A 19936-nucleotide genomic window follows, 5' to 3' on the forward strand; every position below is an offset into this window, starting at 1 on the left:
ATCTACAAGACACACATCTATAATGGAGCCAGTCACAAATAGAAAAACAACACTCTTCTGCTCTTTGTGCATGTACAGAAGACCTTCTTCCAATACACAAGTATAGCAACCAGGGAAAACTGTAGGTGCTTTCACCTCTACAAGTATGTGTTACTCCCAGCCTGGTGGGCACACTGTTATGGAGCTGTAGTTATTAAACTGTCCATCAAGTTGTTTCAATGCATCATTCAATTCGTTTCCATATTATCTCTTTGTGAGACTGTTGACTGTGGTTTATACATTGTCTCCATCTAGTGCATATAAAATGTCATGATAATTTCATCCATGGGGATTCCTCAACTGCAGGATAGTTTATTTTGGCACACCATTCTCTTCTTCCTGACCTAAAGAGGTTTGCAACTTAAATCATATTTTCAAAAATCTCTGCTCCCTAAAGTGAATACATGCAGGTATATGCCTGGGCCTATATTTGTCTCAGGTGTGAGGGACCACTTTGAATAAACTTATTTGTTGATATCCATAGAAACGTGTGCTAAAATAAACTGGATGTTTTTAACACAATGTCAAATGTTTTGATAAATCCGTTGTGGTTTGAACCACCATGGTGCAACTTGATTTGAACCACAAATTATAACCCCATGTACCTTAACTTTTGGACAATTAAAAAAAGTTTAAATTGCATCTGGTGATTGGTTAATTAAGGTGTAATAACACACAGGAAGTGTGTCTACATAGGCGTACAGAGGCCCATTATCAGCAACCATTATCAGCTGAGACTGATGGTTGCTGATAATGGACCTCTGTATGCCTATGTAGATATTCCATAACAAATCAGCCATTTCCAGCTACAATAGTCATTTACAACATTAACAATGTCTACACTGTATTTCTGATCAATTTGATGTTATTTTAATGGACAAAAAAATGTGATTTTCTTTCAAAAACAAGGACATTTCTAAGTGACCCCAAACTTTTGAACGGTAGTGTATGTATTATCTTTATCTTTAACTCTGCATTGTTGGAAAAGTAGCCTAAGAATTTCACTGTTAGTCTACACCTGTTATTTACGAGGCATGTGACAAATAAAATGTGATTTGATTTTGATTTGGTGTACATTCGGGACACCCATTCATTACTGCAGCTTTAAGAAATGCGTGCGGGAGTGTTGCAGTATTGAACTTGTTCAGGGATGTTTGGACAAGACCATTCGATATAGGATTCTTTATCACATTGACAGTTTCTCTGAATATTTATGTTGGAAAGATACTGGATAGGCCAATGCATTCGTGTGATCACCCCAGTACAGGACTCCCTTTTTAGAGACTGTCAAGCAGCGACATGCACATGTGAGAGGGTGGAGAGGAAAGGGCAGATGCTGCACAATGCGTGAGAGTGATGCTTCTGGTGGAACCTTGCTCGGATGTAAGTATCCCTGTCGGTATAGGCTACTGCGGCATCAAACATATTCTGAAAATAGCGAACTGGGTCAAGCTGTTCTTTCCCCGCATCATGAATATGATATTGTTTATTTACGAGTAGGGTAGCCAAATAGGCCGAACAATGTGTGTCTGCTCTATGTTTGTTGCATACAACAGTGTCAGTCTTTAATAGATCATATCTTGCGAAAAGGTTTTTTGACATGCTAAGCATAAAATATTTTAACGAGTGCAGATGGATGGTTTTAAAGTGCTGAAAGTCCTTGACTAAAGGTTGGATGATGTAATTATTCTACGTTGCGTTGGATACTGGTGCCAATTGCACTGCACCAAAATCCAAAAATGTTATGAAAACATTTTCAGAGATGATTACTTTATATTGACAATTATGCAACTACTTCATTCTAAAAACAGGCCTATAAAATAGATGAGAAACTCTATGTGAAATAGATTTACTGCAGACATAGAAAGTGTAACATATAACCTAATGAATCACCTGCAAAATATTGCTATTATAACCATGGCATATTTTGCACCCCATAATAATATTGGTTTCTGTGAGAAAGTAGCTAGATGAACGCAATTTGAGAGACTGCAATGTGTTTCTAATCGTGTTACTGTCGTGACTACAACTACCGGAGTTCAGTAGCTTTCCACCAGCAGTCCAGCCAACCGGCAACAGCCGCAGTTATCACGTGCGTTGATAATACATTATTAGAAACAGCGCATTTGAAGGAATTATCATGTAAGAAGTAACAATTTTGCTAGCTCACGACTGTTTTATTGATCATTTTCAGAAACGCAGATTACAAGATCATGAAACAAATGTCTCGGCGGGACAAAAGTGAGTAGCGGATAACTGAGAACCATATTGATACATTGTAGCCTTAGTGGCAGACCGGTTAAGGGGGAATGGCTAAATAAAGCTACAACCGCAACATTGGCTAACTGTACTTAACCCATGGAATGTAAATTGATAGCAATAAACCTACAGTAGATATATGGATAGAGTGAAAACGTTGTGAGGTGTATTGTGAGAAAATAATGGTCCTCTTTGTTTGTGCGACAGTCTTTTCCCGGTGGAGTTTCCCAGCGCTCAGAGCATAAAATAGAAGTCCAATGAATGTGCACGCGGGGACATAGCACGAAAAACGGCTTAGAAGTGATGGCAAACTGTCGAGACCCATGGTAAGTTCTATTTTTACACATTTCAGATTGAAACATGAGGGCTGAAGTAGGTCAATTCCTCAAGATCCCCATTCAAACTTGCTGTCAAACTATGTTGAGTTGTTTACTCACCATTATTCTCTCTACCTGTCTTGACACCCTGGTGTGAGATATCACATACAACTGTTAATTATAGCCCTAATGTAATTTCTGAAGCGGCTATAGAAGACGCATTGCCATTATAGTGAACCTTTGCCTAGAACATGTTGTGTTCCATCCATCCCCCTGTTGAATGCCCCACCCATTTTTTTTATAGAATTGTGGACATTACAGAGATGGTAGCTTGAGTGAAGTGGTTTGCAGAATAGGCAACGCTTTTAACCTCTATTGCTACCTGCACAATCAATATTTGTTGCATAAGTAAATATATGCATACAGGTCTCTCTCTGTATTTAATGACTCAGACAGAACCTAAATAGTGTTATGACTACACTAGATGTTGAAGTCAGGATCTAGCTATTCTCTTTTGGGGAAAGTGCTGCTATTTGCACCGTCTTGAAAACCTTTTTGAGATTGGTGTTTTTTTATGACATTATTTCTCACAAGCAGAGCAGAAAACAGCTGAAACACAAGCAGTATTGAAATGTTAGATAAGGTTATACACTCAGGTTTCTCTTTAATCAATACAAACTGCAAGCAAGCCTTGCTGACCCATTGTTCCTTATGTTTAAGTGCTACTAGCATTCTGTGTCCTTTACATATCAATAGAAGAGCCATCTGATCTCATGAACTCAGGATGACCAAGTAAACATGTAGTTACAATTACATACACATTTCAATTTGTGATAAAATGAGTGCACTGCCAGAAAAATATCTTCCCTGAAAATCATGTTAGCTTGGTGTTCCTCTATGCTTGTGATCTACCAAATGAAGAATGCAATGCCATCTATGATTCACAGTGCGATGATTATTATTTTTATTTTTTTTCTAGGTTGCCATGGGTGACAGTCCGTCATGAGTATATTGGCCGGAAAGCCTACCAGATCCCTCATTCTACAGCTGTCAGGGACATCAAGCAACTTATCTATGAAGAAACTGACCTGCCTGTCATTGAGCAGCAGCTGGTTCACAATGGGAAAGTGGTAGGTAAAAGGCAATTTTACAAATTGTAGCTATTTTAATTACAGAACATGTACAAATATTTTGTGGCAAGGTTTGACTATAGTAGATGGCATGCTTGGCATGAGAGCACAATGGTAAGATGAATTGATAAGAGACCATCCCTTGTCTGTGCATACAACCTGTGACCCCATTGTTTCATCTCATCTCATACTCCTCCATTGTTTATTGTTTTGTGATGTATTGAAAAGGTCTTTAATAGAGTAAGTTAAAGTGCTCCATCCTGACAGTGTCAATGTAGGCTACATCAGTGCTGGTTAGATTGTTAGAAAATATGTGTTCTACTAGGAAGCAACATTGGCCCCTTCTTTGGACTGCATAATAATAACAACAACAACATCCAGAAATGTAGTGATTTAGGGATTGTATCTCAGCCGGTGCTGCTGAGTAAATACCTATTTTGTCGCTAGGGCAGGATTAGAACTCATGACATCCACGTTTTTGTTTTTAGTGTCAATTTCTTTGTGCAGTCAAGCCTGTCTCTTTCCAACACATGTCCGTCTGCATTGTCAATTCAATATTGGAACATGTTAATACCCTCTTCATTACCGCACATCCTGTGCATTGACCTGGCCAAATTTCTCCTTACTACAGTGGCTGAGGGAATAACATGATGTATTTCCTTTATTAACATATTTCCCAACAGATAACTGTCCAAAGTATTTAATGGCTCTCCATTGCCACAACAACATTACAATGACATAATCTTCACCATTATTCACCACAATGTTATCATTGAGAGGACTACATTTTTTTAGTGTATCACCAGTCTGATAGGACTGTGCATTGATTCAATAGTCTCAAGGCTCTTTGTTTTTCATCTTTTGATAGAATTCCAGTCATAGTGATCAAGAGCGCCTATGATTACAGACACAGTTCCTTTTCATGTCTTGCAAAAGTATGCTCTGTGATGTAGCCTGTGATGTATTCTCTAATATGACATTTAGGATAACTAATTTATTCTGATGTGTACATTCACATACATTATCAGTGGTGCTTGCTGACATGTCTCACCTATTGCTAAACTAGGCAACTAGTTTGTTTAAAGTCCCACAGATGGCATGATAGGCCTACTGCTAGGGGCAGGTATTTACACTCCGTTAGACCACCACAACTCAGGATTAAGGTTGGGATTAGACAACTGAGTGTTTGCTGCTACAGATTGATCACCACGCTGTGTGGCTATGTGGAGTATGGGATAGAGTTTCAGATCCCGTTCTGTCTTTCATGGAAACCCCTCCTGTGGGCCTGGCTCATATTATAGGAAGAATGACTGCGCAGACAACTTGCTTTGTCACTTTGGCTCTAATCATGTTATGCATTACATTTTATAGCTATTCATATATTTTTATCAATACTTACATTATTTTTATTAGGTTCATGTATACAGCCTAGCATCATTGTATTCTATGTTGGGTTGTAATGTGCCATAATTAACATGATATAAGGACCCACTGTTCTGCTGAGCCTTTACTGACAGGCCGTCAGCCCCTCTGATGTCACCCTCAGAAATTAGCCACAGGCCACGCCTACAAACTATCCTATATCAGCTGCAATAGAGCCCCACAGTGGAGGTGTCATAATACTCATAAAATCTAGCAATCAAACAGGACAATGGTTCCAATCATTTTTCCACCATTCATTTTTTCATATAGGGAATTTTAGAAACACTTAAAATAAGGGCTGAGTGTCATGTAGGCTTACCCTGGCGTGACATTTTTATAACCATGTAAATCTCTCTCGGACAAGGTGACTTTTATCAATGTATTTGGTCCAATTTACTCTCAGATTTGAAAATGCTAATTAGCATCAAGGTAGACATTATGCAAATCTACAAGTCCCTGGAAGCTCCTGTACATCACCTCTAGCTGACACCTTTGCTAACAGCTGTTGTGTCAATTTAAAACTTGGCCGTGACAGTTCACAGAAGTGTCAATTTAAAGAAATGTTGCCAATTTATTCAGTACTAAGTTTAGCTAACATTACATGGTTAATACAGAGATTCTACATAGCCCACCTATAATTTAGCCCAAACAACTACCTCTTTCCCTACTGTATTTATTTATTCTGCTCCTTTGCACCCCATTATTTTTATTTCTACTTTGCACATTCTTCCACTGCAAATCTACCATTCCAGTGTTTTACTTGCTATATTGTATTTACTTTGCCACCATGGCCTTTTTTTGCCTTTACCTCCCTTATCTCACCTCATTTGCTCACATCGTATATAGACTTGTTTATACTGTATTGTTGACTGTATGTTTGTTTTACTCCATGTAACTCTGTGTCGTTGTATGTGTCGAACTGCTTTGCTTTATCTTGGCCAGGTCGCAATTGTAAATGAGAACTTGTTCTCAACTTGCCTACTTGGTTAAATAAAGGTGAAATAAAAAAATAAAAAATCTTACCTTTGCCTCAGTTCGGCAATCTCGTCCAGATTATCATGGAATTTCTACTTCTTTATGATAGCCACATTAGCAGCTAATTAGCATTTTATTTTGGGGGGCTAAATATAGGCAAATATATTGTGATGAAAGTCACCTTGCCCTAGAAAGATTTACATGGTTATAAAAACGTCACTCCAGGGTAAGCCTACACGAAACACAGCCCTTATTTTAAGTGTTTCTAAAATCCCCTATGGGAAAAATTAATGGTGGAAAAACGATTAGAACCATTTCCTTGTTTGACCGCTAGGTTTTATGGGTATTATGACTCGTACTGTGGTACTCTATACCCACAGGGAGCCCTCCCTCTGTCCAGTTCAACAGAGTTGAGAAGGGTGTCTGACTGACTTTCATGCAAGTTGAGATCTAGTTTATTTGATTATGAACACAGCTATTCATCTGAAGGGTTGGCTCTGTCCCAGCGTCCATACTTAGCTTGGGAATGTCTTGCTTTGGGGGACACTTAAAGGCAGTAACAAGTTTAGTCTTGGTCTCCATACTCCCCAAACATATTCTTCAGTGTGCCTTTGAGGGTCAGCTGATTCTCCGAAAACAAATGAACTAAGAAGGTTAGCTAACCATCTGAAGGGAAAAAAACGTTGAATGTAAACTGAAAACATCTTCATCAGGGAATGGAGTAGAGCCAGAGCCAGATTTGTTACAGCTGAAATGCTTACCTGGACAATTGGCAATGAATGATTCCAGTTATTTGGAGAATTATGGGCATTGACGCTTTCCAAGCTCAGAAGTAGGACATTGCACCACTACCAGTATCGTATTACCAGGCCTATTATGGTCAGTCAACATATACTACAATTCATGCCTGCTTTAATCAGATTGAAACCCTGCCCTCTCTGTCAACCTTTTACATCTTTTATTTTGTGATATTATTATACACATCTCATTGGTGCAACAAAAGGACATTCATTGGCAGGTTAAGACCAACAACCTTAATGAACTCTCATTCACAAGGTTAAATGAAAAGTTAATTTCAGTCCTGGCCTAGTACCTGACCTGTGTTGAATTTAGTTGTTGATTTTTACATATCAGTTACACAATATTGTACAAACCATGGCCAGCAAGAAAAAGTGACAATCAGTGACAATCAGCATTAGTCAGTCAGTTACAGTGGTGTAGGACTGCTTGTTTGTGTGCCAGAAGTGCTGAGCGAAACGAGTGACGCTGCAGATGAGGGGTTTCACCTTGGAGATCGAGAGATAACATACTTCCTGTAAGCCTGCCTGCTGCTGGTGCATGTTCAGCCTGCTCTGCTCAGTATCGATCCTGTTAGGTGCAGAGTGGGATTGTGTATCACATTGACACCTATGCAATAACACCACCCCAAGATTTAGCCTGGTTGGCAGTCGAATGTTCTTTATGATGCTGTGAAGGCTGTTCAATTTAATGGTCTTGCATTATGATCATAGGCTGCTACTATGGCAGCAAACAAATAAACAAATAAGATCTGATGTGCAATTCACAATATTTATCAGGTTGTTTCATCGTTTGAAGCATTAATATTTAGGGTTTTGTATACAAGATGTTCATTATAGTTCCAGTGCAGTTACTAAAGCTTAAGGACAAGCATATTGTATAGTACTCATGGTGTGTTCTGTCTCCCCCTACTTCAGCTGGATGACAAAGTGCAGATTGGGACCCTGGTACCCAGGGGAAGCCCTGAAGTATCCGTGACACTGGAGGGAAGGGGCCTGAAAGGGGGAGGTAAAATAATAGATAACTGGAAATAGTTCTGGGATTAATTCATTCTTACTTCTCACATAGGTGTTCATAATCCTTTAGTTTAGTTCTACATGGGTAGTATATGTTTTACATGCCGTTCTATTGCACTGCTATTTTTACAGGGCGGTTTGGACAGACGACACCACCATTGGTCGAGTTTTTGAAAGATATCCTAAGGAGGTATCCTGAAGGTGGACAAATTTTGAAAGTAAGTTCAATGTATTAATGGTGTCTGACTTTAACATACGAGTCCTTAGTAGCCCAACACGTGGATTCATTGATGGTGATGATGAACAACCATGTCTAATAGTATTACATCCAGGTAAAGGTGATTATACTCTTGAGAGGAACACATATTGGCTGTGGGGGTCCTGGCATTTTTTCCACCTGTTATTGTCATGCAAAAGACTGCTTATTTATTTTAGTCAGGTCTAAATGAACATTATGATATGAAGAAAATGTATTTCAGAAGAACAGAATATGAGTTGGCCTACACTGTGGGCCAGAAAGGTGATATTCCGACCAAACTCTGTATGCCATGGGCTCTCCAACCTTGTTCCTGCAGCTACCCAGTGCTTAATTTCGGAAACAAAGTGAAATCTATTCGGGAACATTGATAGTAACATGTTTTCGCAAGGAAACATATTTCACTAAACTGTTGACAACCGGTCTGCATGGTCGAGAAATGTTTAAAAAATAAGAGGGGGAGAAGGAAGCGCATGATGGCGTGATATTCTGTATAGCTAAAGATAATGTGCCACCCAATTAATTATTAAAATAAAAAAATTCCCTATTACTAGGCTATTCAAAATTAAATACAAATGCACTAATTGTAGACTAACTGTAAGCCGTCCTGCACAATCAATGAACCAACAGCATCGCCTAGCATCGCCCAGCATCGCCTATACGTTCCCTCCCAGACTCACAGATAGAAATGTTGGAGTGTAGCATAAGGTAACCAGTCCATCCAGTGTACATAATAATACAGTCCACACTTGAGATGAGTATGTAAACAAAGTGGCATAGTTAAAGTGGCTAGTGATACATGTATTACATAAAGATGCAGTAGATGATATAGAGTACAGTATAAACGTATACATATGAGATGAATAATGTAGGGTATGTAAACATTATATTAGGTAGCATTGTTTAAAGGGGCTAATGATATATTTTACCTCATTTCCCATCAATTCCCATTATTAAAGTGGCTGGAGTTGAGTCAGTGTGTTGGCAGCAGCCACTCAATGTTAGTGGTGGCTGTTTAACAGTCTGATGGCCTTGAGATAGAAGCTGTTTTTCAGTCTCTCGGTCCCAGCTTTGATGCACCTGTACTGACCTCGCCTTCTGGATGATAGCGGGGTGAACAGGCAGTGGCTCGGGGGGTTGTTGTCCTTGATGATCTTTATGGCCTTCCTGTGACATCGGGTGGTGTAGGTGTCCTGGAGGGCAGGTAGTTTGCCCCCGGTGATGCGTTGTGCAGACCTCACTACCCTCTGGAGAGCCTTACGGTTGTGGGCGGAGCAGTTGCCGTACCAGGGGGTGATACAGCCCGACAGGATGCTCTCGATTGTGCATCTGTAGAAGTTTGTGAGTGCTTTAGGTGACAAGCCGAATTTCTTCAGCCTCCTGAGGTTGAAGAGGCGCTGCTGCGCCTTCTTCATGATGCTGTCTGTGTGGGTGGACTAATTCAGTTTGTCTGTGATGTGTACGCCGAGGAACTTAAAACTTACTACCCTCTCCACTACTGTTCCATCGATGTGGATAGGGGGGTGTTCCCTAAAAAAACAGGTTTCTCAAAATTGTTGCAAGTTTATCAAAATAAAACAACTGAAATATCACATATGCATAGGTTTCAGACCCTTTACTCAGTATTTTGTTGAAGCACCTTTGGCAGTGATTGACGCTACAAGCTTGGCACACCTGTATTTGGGGAGTTTCTCACATACTTCTCTGCAGATCCTTTCAAGCTCTGTCAGGTTGGATGGGGAGCGTCGCTGCACAGCTAATTTCTGGTCTCCAGAGATGTTCGATCGGGTTTTCATCAAGGATCTCTCTGTACTTTGCTCCGTTCATCTGTCCCTCGATCCTGACTAGTCTCCCAGTCCCTGCCACTGAAAAACATCACCACAGCATGATGCTGCCACCACCATACTTTACCGTAGCGATGGTGCCAGGTTTCCTCCAGACGTGACGCTTGGCATTCAGACCAAAGAGTTCAATCTTGGTTTCATCAGACCAGAGAATTTTGTTTCTCATGGTCGTGAGAGTCCTAAGCGGGCTGTCATGTGCCTTTTACTGAGGAATGGTTCCGTCTGGCCACTCTACCATAAAGGCCTGATTTGTAGAGTGCTGCAGAGATGGTTGTCCTTCTGGAAGGTTCTCCCATCTCCACAGAGGAACTCTGGAGCTCTTTCAGAACCATTGGGTTCTTGCTCACCTCCCTGACCAAGGCCCTTCTCCCCCGATTGCTCAGTTTGGCGGTGTGGCCAGCTCTGGGAAGAGTCTTGGTGGTCCCAAACTTCTTACAGTTAAGAATGGTGGGCAATTCCTTCGACCTCATGGCTTGGTTTTTGCCCTGACATGCAATGTGGGACCTTATATAGACAGGTGTGTGCCTTTCCAAATCATGTCCAATAAATTTTATTTACTTGTTGTAGAAACATCTCAAGGATGATCAAAACAGGATGCACCTAAGCTCAATTTCCAGTCTCACAGAAAAGGGTCTGAATACATATGTAAATAAGGTATTTCTGTTTATTATTTTTAATACATTTGCTAAAATTTCTAAACTAGTTTTTATTTTGTCATTACGGGTTATTGTGTGTAGAGTGATGAAAATATACAGAATTTAATAAATTTTAGAGTAAGGCTTTAATGTAACAAAATGTGGAAAATGGTAAGGGGCCTAAATACTTTCCGAATAACCTGGATGTACCAAAGACATCTTAATCTAACTGCACTGTCCAATTTACAGTAGCTATTACAGTGAATTAATACCATGCTATTGTTTGAGGAGAGTGTACAGTTATTAATTAACAAATTAGGCACATTTGGGCAGTCTTGATACAACATTTTGAACAGAAATACAATTGTTCATTGGATCAGTCTAAAGCTTTGCACATACACTGCTGCCATCTTGTGGTTAAAATCTAAATTGCAGCTGGGCTAGAATAATACATTATGGTCTTTCTCTTTAATTTCAAAGATGGTGGTACAAAGAAAATACAAAATAACATATTTTTTTTCTTTGTATTATCTTTTAACAGATCTATTGTTATATTCTCCAACATTCCTTTCACATTTCCACAAACTTCAAAGTGTTTTTCTTTCAAATGGTACCAAGAATATGTATATCCTTGCTTCAGGGTCTGAGTTACAGGCAGTTAGATTTGGGTATGTCCTTTTAGGGGGAAATTGAAAAAAGGGGAGGATCCTTAAGAGGTTATTAAATCAGTTTTGTTTTAGGTTTTTCTGCCATGTGTAATATGAGGTAGGCTATATATTGTACATATAAGGGCACAATCATAATTTTTATTCAGTTTTTTGTGGGGATTCGGGTTAAAAAGCCTATGCATATGCTGTAATATGCGTATGGATGTTTTGAATTAATCATCACCTTAGAAAGGGCTGTCCATTTAATTTGTTAGGCTTTAAAACAACATCCACAACAACCATGTTTTAAACTGTTTAAACCTGCTGTTGAACTTTTTTCTTCAAATTGATCATCACAGTGAGGTGAGTTTGATATGCCTGCTGTTTTGATGATAAGTGTTTGATGTGATTTTCCATTTAATTTGCATTGATGTCAGAGTGGTTAGAGGGACAATAGAGCCCTGAGTAGCAGGCCATTAGGACCTGATGGTAGTTAGCAAGTTGGGTACTACAAAGCATGTCCAGAGTGCATAAAAGGAGATTACCATGACTCAATGGTCACGTGGAATTTTACTGAGGTCATGACTCATGACTGTCAGTGTGGCGTTAATATGGTCACTGCAACAGTCCTAGGTTTGGATCCGAAAATAGGCCTGACATTCTCTCTCACTGTTAGACAATTGAAGCTCATTACCTAGAAACCTTCCACTCATTTCACACTGCCATGGAAGATGCAATACCTCTGGGGGACGAAAAGGCTCCTTAAGGTTGAACCTTACCGTGAAGTTGATGGTTCAGAGGCTCTCTAACTATGTAATAGTGTGATAGAGAAAAAATATCAACAACCACAATACACTGTATGCAATAACATCTTTCTGTATGCATGTTTGTGTGTACAGTACCAGTCAAACGTTTGGACACACCTAGGCATTCAAGGGTTTTTCTTTATTTTTACTATTTTCTACATTGTAGAATAATTGTTAAGACATGAAATAACACATAACACAAAACTGAAATAACACATATGGAATCATGTAGTAACCAAAAAAGTGTTAAACAATTTATATTTGAGGTTCTTCAGAGTAGCCACCCTTTGCGTTGATGACAGCTTTGCACCCTCTTGGCATTCTCGAACACCAGGTAGTCACCTGGAATGCATTTCAATTAAAAGTTGTACTTTGTTAAAAGTTAATTTGTGGAATTTCTTTCCTTCTTAATGCGTTTGGGCCAATCAGTTGTGTTGTGACAAGGTAGGGGTGGTATGCAGAAGATTTGGTAAAAGACCAAGTCCATGTTATGGCAAGAACAGCTCAAATAAGCAAGGAGAAACAACAGTCCATCATTACTTTAAGACATGTATGTCAGTCAATCCGGAAAATTTCTAAAACTTTAAAAGTTTCTTCAAGTGCAGTCGCAAAAACTATCAAGCACTATGATGAAACTGGCTCTCATGAGGACCGCCACGGGAAAGGAAGACCCAGAGTTACCTCTGCTGCAGAGGATAAGTTACCAGCCTCAGAAATTGCAGCCAAAATAAATGCTTCAGAGTTCAAGTAACAGACTCATCTCAACATCAACTGTTCAGAGAAGACTGCGTGAATCAGGCCTTCATTTTCAAATTATTGCAAAGAAAACACTACTAAAGGACACCAATAAGAAGAAGAGACTTGCTTGGGCCAAGCAAAACGAGCAAATGGCATTAGACTGGTGGAAATTTGTCATTTGGTCTCATAACGGAGGAATTGTGATGGTGTGGGGGTGCTTTGCTGGTGACACCGTCAGTGATTATTCAGAATTCTAGGCACATTTAACCAGCTTAGCTACCAAAAGATTCTGCTGCAATACGCCATCGCATCTGGTTTGCGCTTAGTGGGAGTATTATTTGTTTTTCAACAGGACAATGACCCAACACACCTCCAGGCTTTTTAAGGGTTATTTGACCAAGAAGGAGAGTGATGGCGTGCTGCATCAGATGACCTGGCCTCCACTAACTTTAAGCACCAGCTGTCAGAGCAGCTCACAGATCACTGCACCTGTACATAGCCCATCTGTAAATAGCCCATCCAATTACCTCATCCCCATAGTGTTATTTATTTTATTTATTTTGCTCCTTTGCACCCCAGTATCTCTACTTGCACACTCATCTTCTGCACATCTATCACTCCAGTGTTTAATTGCTATATTGTAATTATTTCGCCACTATGGCCTATTTATTGCCTTACCTCCCTTATCCTACCTCATTTGCACACACTGTATATATACTTTTTCTATTTTATTATTGGCTGTATGTTTGTTTATTCCATGTGTAACACTGTTGTTGTTTGTGTTGCACTGCTTTGTTTTATCTTGGCCAGGTCGCAGTTGTAAATGAGAACTTGTTCTCAACTAGCCTACCTGGTTAAATAAAGGTGAAAATAAATAAAATATCACCCAACCCAGAGTGAAGGAAAAGCAGCCAACAAGTGCTCAGCATATGTGGGAACTCCTTCAAGACTGTTTGAAAATCATTCCAGGTGAAGCTGGTTGAGAGAATGCCAAGAGTGTGCAAAGCTGTCAAGGCAAAGGGTGGCTACTTTGAAGAATCCAAAATATAAAATATATTTTGCTTTGTTTAACACTTTTTGGGGGGTTACTACATGATTCCATGTGTGTTATTTCATAGTTTTGATGTCTTCACTATTATTTTACAATGTAGAAAATAGTACAAATAAAGAAAAACCCTTGAATGAGTAGGTGTCCAAACATTTGACTGGTACTGTATATACAGTATTTATGTATGCATCTTAATGTTATAAAACAAGGCCCTGAACCTTTAAGTCGTTTTAAATTAGCTCACTGTTTTTCTCTGCAGGAGCTGATACAGAATGCTGAGGATGCTGGAGCCACAGAGGTTAAGTTTATGTACGATGAGAAAGAGTATGGAGTGGAGTCACTTTGGTCACATGACATGGCTCAGTATCAAGGTAGGTTTTAGTCAGTCTCACAGATTATTCAGTTTACCAGATATAGGGCCATTTTTGTTTTCAGTAATTAAAGTTTCAGTGTCGTGAGATATTGTGCTCTTTCGTTGGTTTACAAAATATCTGAAAACTGTCATCAAGATTTATCTTATTTGGATGATTTTATTTCATGTTTTGGTTCTAGGAACGGCCTTGTATGTGTATAATGATGCAGTGTTCACGACTGAAGATTGGAATGGAATTCAGGAGATAGCAAGGAGCAGAAAGAGAGATGATCCTTTGAAAGTTGGACGATTTGGTATTGGGTTCAACTCTGTATACCACATAACAGGTGAGGCTTTTATTGAAATATTATTTTATCTGCATATGAGTAAGGTGATTAATCAGTATTATGTTTCATATATCTTTCAATCTGCACTTTTTAAAAGTTACATTTAATCAGTAAATTTAAAAAATCTTGTTTGAATGTTTCAGATGTCCCCAGTATATTCAGTGGAGAACAGATCGGCATGCTGGACCCTCACCAGACGTTGTTTGGTGCCCATGAGTCTGGGCAGTGTTGGAATCTGAAGACAGACATGAAGGAGATCACAGAGCTCACTGACCAGTTTGCACCCTATGTTGGCTTATTTGGAAACTCCGGTAAAACTATCAAGGACGGCAGCTTCTGTGGAACTCTGTTCCGCTTCCCCCTCCGCATTAAACCCTCCCAGCTGAGCGCCAACATCTACAACAAAGAGAAGGTGCTGGAGCTCTTTGAGTCTTTCAAAGCCGACGCTGACACGGTGCTTCTCTTCCTCAAGAGTGTTCAGAAGGTCTCCCTGCATGTGCGTGAGTCAGACGGTACAGAACGCATGCTTTTCCAGGTGACCGCAGGAGAAAACACAGAAGACAAGCTAGAGCGTCCTAACTCTCTAAAGACCCTGGGCCTGGCCACAGACAGCTACAGCAACGGAGTGCCCAACGGTACTGTCACGTGCGCCACCTACCAGGTCAACATCGAGACCCAGGACGAGACAGCCAAGGAGACCCAGAGGACCACCTGGCTGGTGTGTAATGGAGTGGGGGGTCGGGGCTTGTGCAGTGACTTGGACTCCCTGGCAGATGACCTGAAGTTCATCCCCACCATCGGCATCGCCCTTCCTCTCACCCGCATCGATGAGGACAAGGGCGCCACGTCTGGTTTCTCAGGGCGAGCGTTCTGCTTCCTGCCTCTCCCCCCTGGAGAGGAGAGCCTGACGGGGCTGCCAGTCCACGTCAGCGGCTTCTTCGGCCTCACAGACAATCGCAGGAGCATCAAATGGCGGGAGGTGGACCAGTGGAGGGACCCTGCAGCGCTCTGGAATGAGCTACTCGTCGTCACCGTCATCCCCAGGGCCTATTTCACCCTCATCATGGAGGCCATCAAGAGGATCCAGACCAAGACGGACCAAGACTTCCCCCTCTCCCCCAGAGGTGCATATGGGGCCTGGCCAGACCCCAACCAGATCAAGCCTCGCTGGAAACCCATACTGGAGCCTCTGTTTCATGACTTGCTACAGCAACAGGTCATCTACTCTCTCACTAACAGCTGGATCCAGGTGGACGAGGCTGTGTTTTCGGAGCTGGACACTGATGTGGACATCACAGAGATGGTTATCAGCTACCTCCAAAGCTCAGGGATGCAGGTGGCCAGGGTGCCTGCTGCTGTGGATGCAGTTGTGAACACGTACGTGACTGGTCCTGCCTCTGTGAAGAAGGTGACCCCTCCCCTGGTGCGGCAGGTGATCAGGAAGGCCAAACACAAAGGGTCCTCTCAGGAGAAACTGCTTCTGCTGGAGTTTGTCCTCAGCGACAACAGTTACAGCGACCTAATTGGTCTAGAGCTGCTGCCTTTGCAAGATGAGACATTTGCAGCGTTCTCCTCCTCTGTCAGTGATAAGGATGCAGTTTACATTGCTTCAGAAGAGTACCCCAGGTACAGAATTAAAGTTCTGAGACTTTCTCTATGCCTTTTCAAAACCACATAAAGCCTCAAATTTGAATGCAAGTATTGTTGACTGTCAGCAATATGCTAGATTGCAGCCTGAGTGCGTACTCTCTGTTTTGTGTTAAGGTCTCTTTACCCTGGACTGGAGGGACGATTCATACTGGAGGGCATTAAACCATCAGTTATGAGCAGCCTGAAGGATGCAGCCAAAAGCAGAGGTAAACCCCCACTCAGATGTTAAATGAATATCCTTTTATTTTTATATTTGGTATGTGTGTCATCGGAGGAGCCACCTTAGTCCTACATTTGGATACCAACATTATTTCTAGGAAATAAGATTGATGAATCTAGAAGACATGCACTCTAAACTGTAGCTCAACTTACAGTAGAAGGGTTACACGGCAGCTTCATTGACTTCACTGCCTAGTTCATAAACTCAATGGCTGTGGTCTGTGAGGGATGTGTAAGGTTTGTAGCCAGGTAGTAGTAACGCCTGGTCATCCCATTGCCCTGCTGCCCCCTGTGGGACATTAAACCTGGTGCACTGCTGATAGATCATATATAACTGCTGAGTGCGTGTGTGAGCTGGCAGATGGGGGAGTTGATTTTGTGCCTCACATTCCACTCACTGCTATCAGATCCTGGACATGCTCGCTCCCATACCCAACCTGGAGTTTGCCAAAAGGGCCAGGAGCCAGTCGGGGAATATGCTGAATTTTTTTATTTGTCCATTAAAGCCCTATGCTGCACGGTTCAGATAAAACAATGTGTCCACATCCTGACCGCTATGTGTGAATAAAACCATTTTCACAGTGTGTATAATCTGGACATAATATGGCATTGAAGGATTCTTTGTATTGAGCTAGTTGTCTGTGAAACTGTTGAAAGGTCTAGCCTGGGCAGAGAGGTACACGTCATTCTGACTGCCAGTGGTAGATAATATGAAGGGGTAAGGCAATAATAGGCTGCTCTAACTGTAGCCATTGCATTTTTGTAAATAAGCGTTGTGGATTAATTTGGAATATTGCTTTTCAGAACAAGACTACAAACCTGAATAATATTGATCCATTATTAGATTTATCCTTTTAGGTTTACGAGTTGACACAGTTCTAAATTTCTACTCAGTCATTTTCCTGACGCCTCTCTGGCTCTCTGCTGGTCTGTCAATGCCACCTCATAGCTAGGACACCACTTTGGGAGCTACTGCATGTATCAGGGATTGTACTATCCCCATTACACTTCATTAAGTGGGTCACATAGAAGGTTGTCTCACACAATAGACCCTTCACACATAGCCATGCAGAACGGAATTTGTATGAACCTCAGCCAGAGACACTAGAATTCCCCTACCTCAACTGTGTTGTATGATCACTGCCCTACAATGGCTGTTACAGGAATTGACTGTCTGCTACTGCAGCTCTGTACCCTGCTGCTGCAGCCTGAAGGCCTACCCCACCCAATAGGGCTCTATGGGCTCATCCTCAGAATTGCCACCTCATCATCAGAGTCTCTTGGTAGATTGATTGTATCCTCTGCTATCAATGCAAACTAGTACTTCAAAGTAAAATCCAGTACAGTTACATTTTAAAATAAAATGTATACAACTAAAATGACAATTTGATTTGTGGGAATCAGGGGATGTAGTTACATTTCAATTTAAATTGTTATCAACGTGATAACCTACATGTTTAAAACATGTACTTTAAATGTAATTGCAGTACAACAATTTCTTTGGGGGTGTTCAGGTAGGTACTTCGATATGTTGTGTTGTGTCCCGGAATCATTTTTGACATTAACCCAAACCAATACACTGCTTTTAATGGACACTATGCAAACTCTAATCTAATCTATATCATACATTTAATGTGGACAGTAGCTAACATTGCCTCAACATTGATAAAGACAATAGAATACCTTTGTGGAAGTGGGAGCATTTGAAAAATTATGTTCCCTTCCATCTAATTGGAAAAATGTCCCATTTCATAGTGCCCATATTGTGTTTGTATTGGTTTAGCTGTGTGAGTTCCCAGAAAAGTGTCTTTGGCAGTGTGAATTCTCACTGGAACGTATTTTGTCTTTGCTCATTGCAGGAATCTTTGTGTATCAGTAATTTAGTTAGAACTCATTATAGAATTGTGATGTGACATTGTGAGTCTACTAAATATTAGTTTACAATTAGCTCTTTCATCCACCTCCGCTCCCCTATAACTATTCCCCAGGTCGTTGCTGTAAATGAGAACGTGTTCTCAGTCAACTTACCTGGTAAAATAACGCATAAATAAATATAACAAATAAAAATGAGCATATTAAGTGTGTGTTATGCTTGCCAAGCTGTGCATGGTAACTTAATGTAGTTGTCATGTTTTGCTGTGCTGTGAATTTTTGGAGTGTTGTAGTTAATCAAAATCTATTTACTATAAGTATTTGTAATGAAAGGGTTGTAGTTTGCCTAATTGAGCCCATATGGTCTTGATAGAAATTATCATATTTTATTTAACTTGATTTTCTAATTGTCCTATCGATCCCGACAACATTGCAGAGACAAAATGCAAATATCTCTTGTTGATACAGGTGGTGTTGATGGGAATGAACCTGGGGCTATGCAGTAAAGCTAATAAATCACCTAGCATGCCTGCAGGACAAACATTGTTAGATTCAACTTTGGGCTTCTATATACTGTGCATACGGAAAATTCAGACCTTTTCCACATTTTGTGTACATTACAGCCTTGTTCTAAAATTGATACAATTGTGTTCTTTCCTCATCAATCTGCAAACAATACAATGACAAAGCAAAAACAGGTTTTTAGAAATGTTTGTAAAAGAAAGTGCAAATATAACATTTACATAAGTATTCAGACCTTTTACTCAGTACTTTGTTGAAGTACTTTGAGTAAGGTAAGATTAAAGCCTTGAGTCTTATTGGGAATGTAGCTACAAGCTTGGCAAACCTGTACTTGGGGAGTTTCTCCCATTCTTCTCTGCAGATCCTCTCAAGCTCTGTCAGGTTGGATGGGGAGCGTCGCTGCAGCTATTTTCAGGTCTTTCCAGAGATGTTCAATTGGGATAAAGTCCGGGCTCTGTCTGGGCCACTCAAGGACATTCAGAGACATGTCCCGAAGCCACTCCTGCGTTGTCTTGGCTGTGTGCTTAGGGTCGTTGTCCTGTTGGAAGGTGAACGTTCGCCCCAGTCTGAGGTCCTGAGCGCTCTGGAGCAGGTTTTCATCAAGGATCTTTCTGTACTTTGCTCTGTTCATCTTTCCCTCGATCCTGACTATTCTCTCAGTCCCTGCTGCTGAAAAACATCCCCACAGCATGATGCTGCCACCACCATACTTCACTGTAGGAATGGTGCCAGGTTTCCTCCAGACTTGGAGCTTGGCATCCAGGCCAAAGAGTTCAATCTTTGTTTCATCAGAACAGAAAATCTTGTTTCTCTCGAGAGTCTTTTTAGGTGCCTTTTGGCAAACTCCAAGCGGGCCGTCATGTGCCTTTAACTGAGGAGTGGCTTCCATCTGGCCACTCTACCATAAAGGCCTGATTGGTATAGTGGTGCAGAGATGGTTGTCCTTCTGGAAGGTTCTCCTATCTCCACAGAGGTACTCTGGAGCTCTTTCAGAGTGACCATCGGGTTCTTGGTCACCTCCCGGACCAAGGCCCTTCTTCCCCG

At 40.9% G+C, this 19936-nt stretch overlaps 1 protein-coding gene across 1 annotated transcript in view; it reads left to right on the top strand.

The window, feature by feature from the left end:
- Nucleotides 1-78: 78 nt before the first annotated feature.
- LOC110507839 (sacsin) overlaps nucleotides 79-19936 on the top strand; it is a 34017-nt gene continuing 14159 nt past the window's right edge. Inside the window, exons 1-10 of the mRNA XM_090223738.1 lie at nucleotides 79-1422; nucleotides 2234-2280; nucleotides 2506-2624; nucleotides 3595-3745; nucleotides 7858-7948; nucleotides 8089-8174; nucleotides 14190-14301; nucleotides 14483-14629; nucleotides 14773-16255; nucleotides 16394-16485. Of these exons, the coding sequence (XP_090079864.1) occupies nucleotides 2560-2624; nucleotides 3595-3745; nucleotides 7858-7948; nucleotides 8089-8174; nucleotides 14190-14301; nucleotides 14483-14629; nucleotides 14773-16255; nucleotides 16394-16485 (2227 nt within the window). The 5' untranslated portion in view covers nucleotides 79-1422; nucleotides 2234-2280; nucleotides 2506-2559. The remainder of the gene's footprint in view (nucleotides 1423-2233; nucleotides 2281-2505; nucleotides 2625-3594; nucleotides 3746-7857; nucleotides 7949-8088; nucleotides 8175-14189; nucleotides 14302-14482; nucleotides 14630-14772; nucleotides 16256-16393; nucleotides 16486-19936) is intronic.

The sequence above is a fragment of the Oncorhynchus mykiss genome, chromosome 27, assembly GCF_057628025.1.
Source record: "Oncorhynchus mykiss isolate SJ-2025 chromosome 27, ASM5762802v1, whole genome shotgun sequence".
Classification (NCBI taxonomy): Eukaryota; Metazoa; Chordata; class Actinopteri; order Salmoniformes; family Salmonidae; genus Oncorhynchus; species Oncorhynchus mykiss.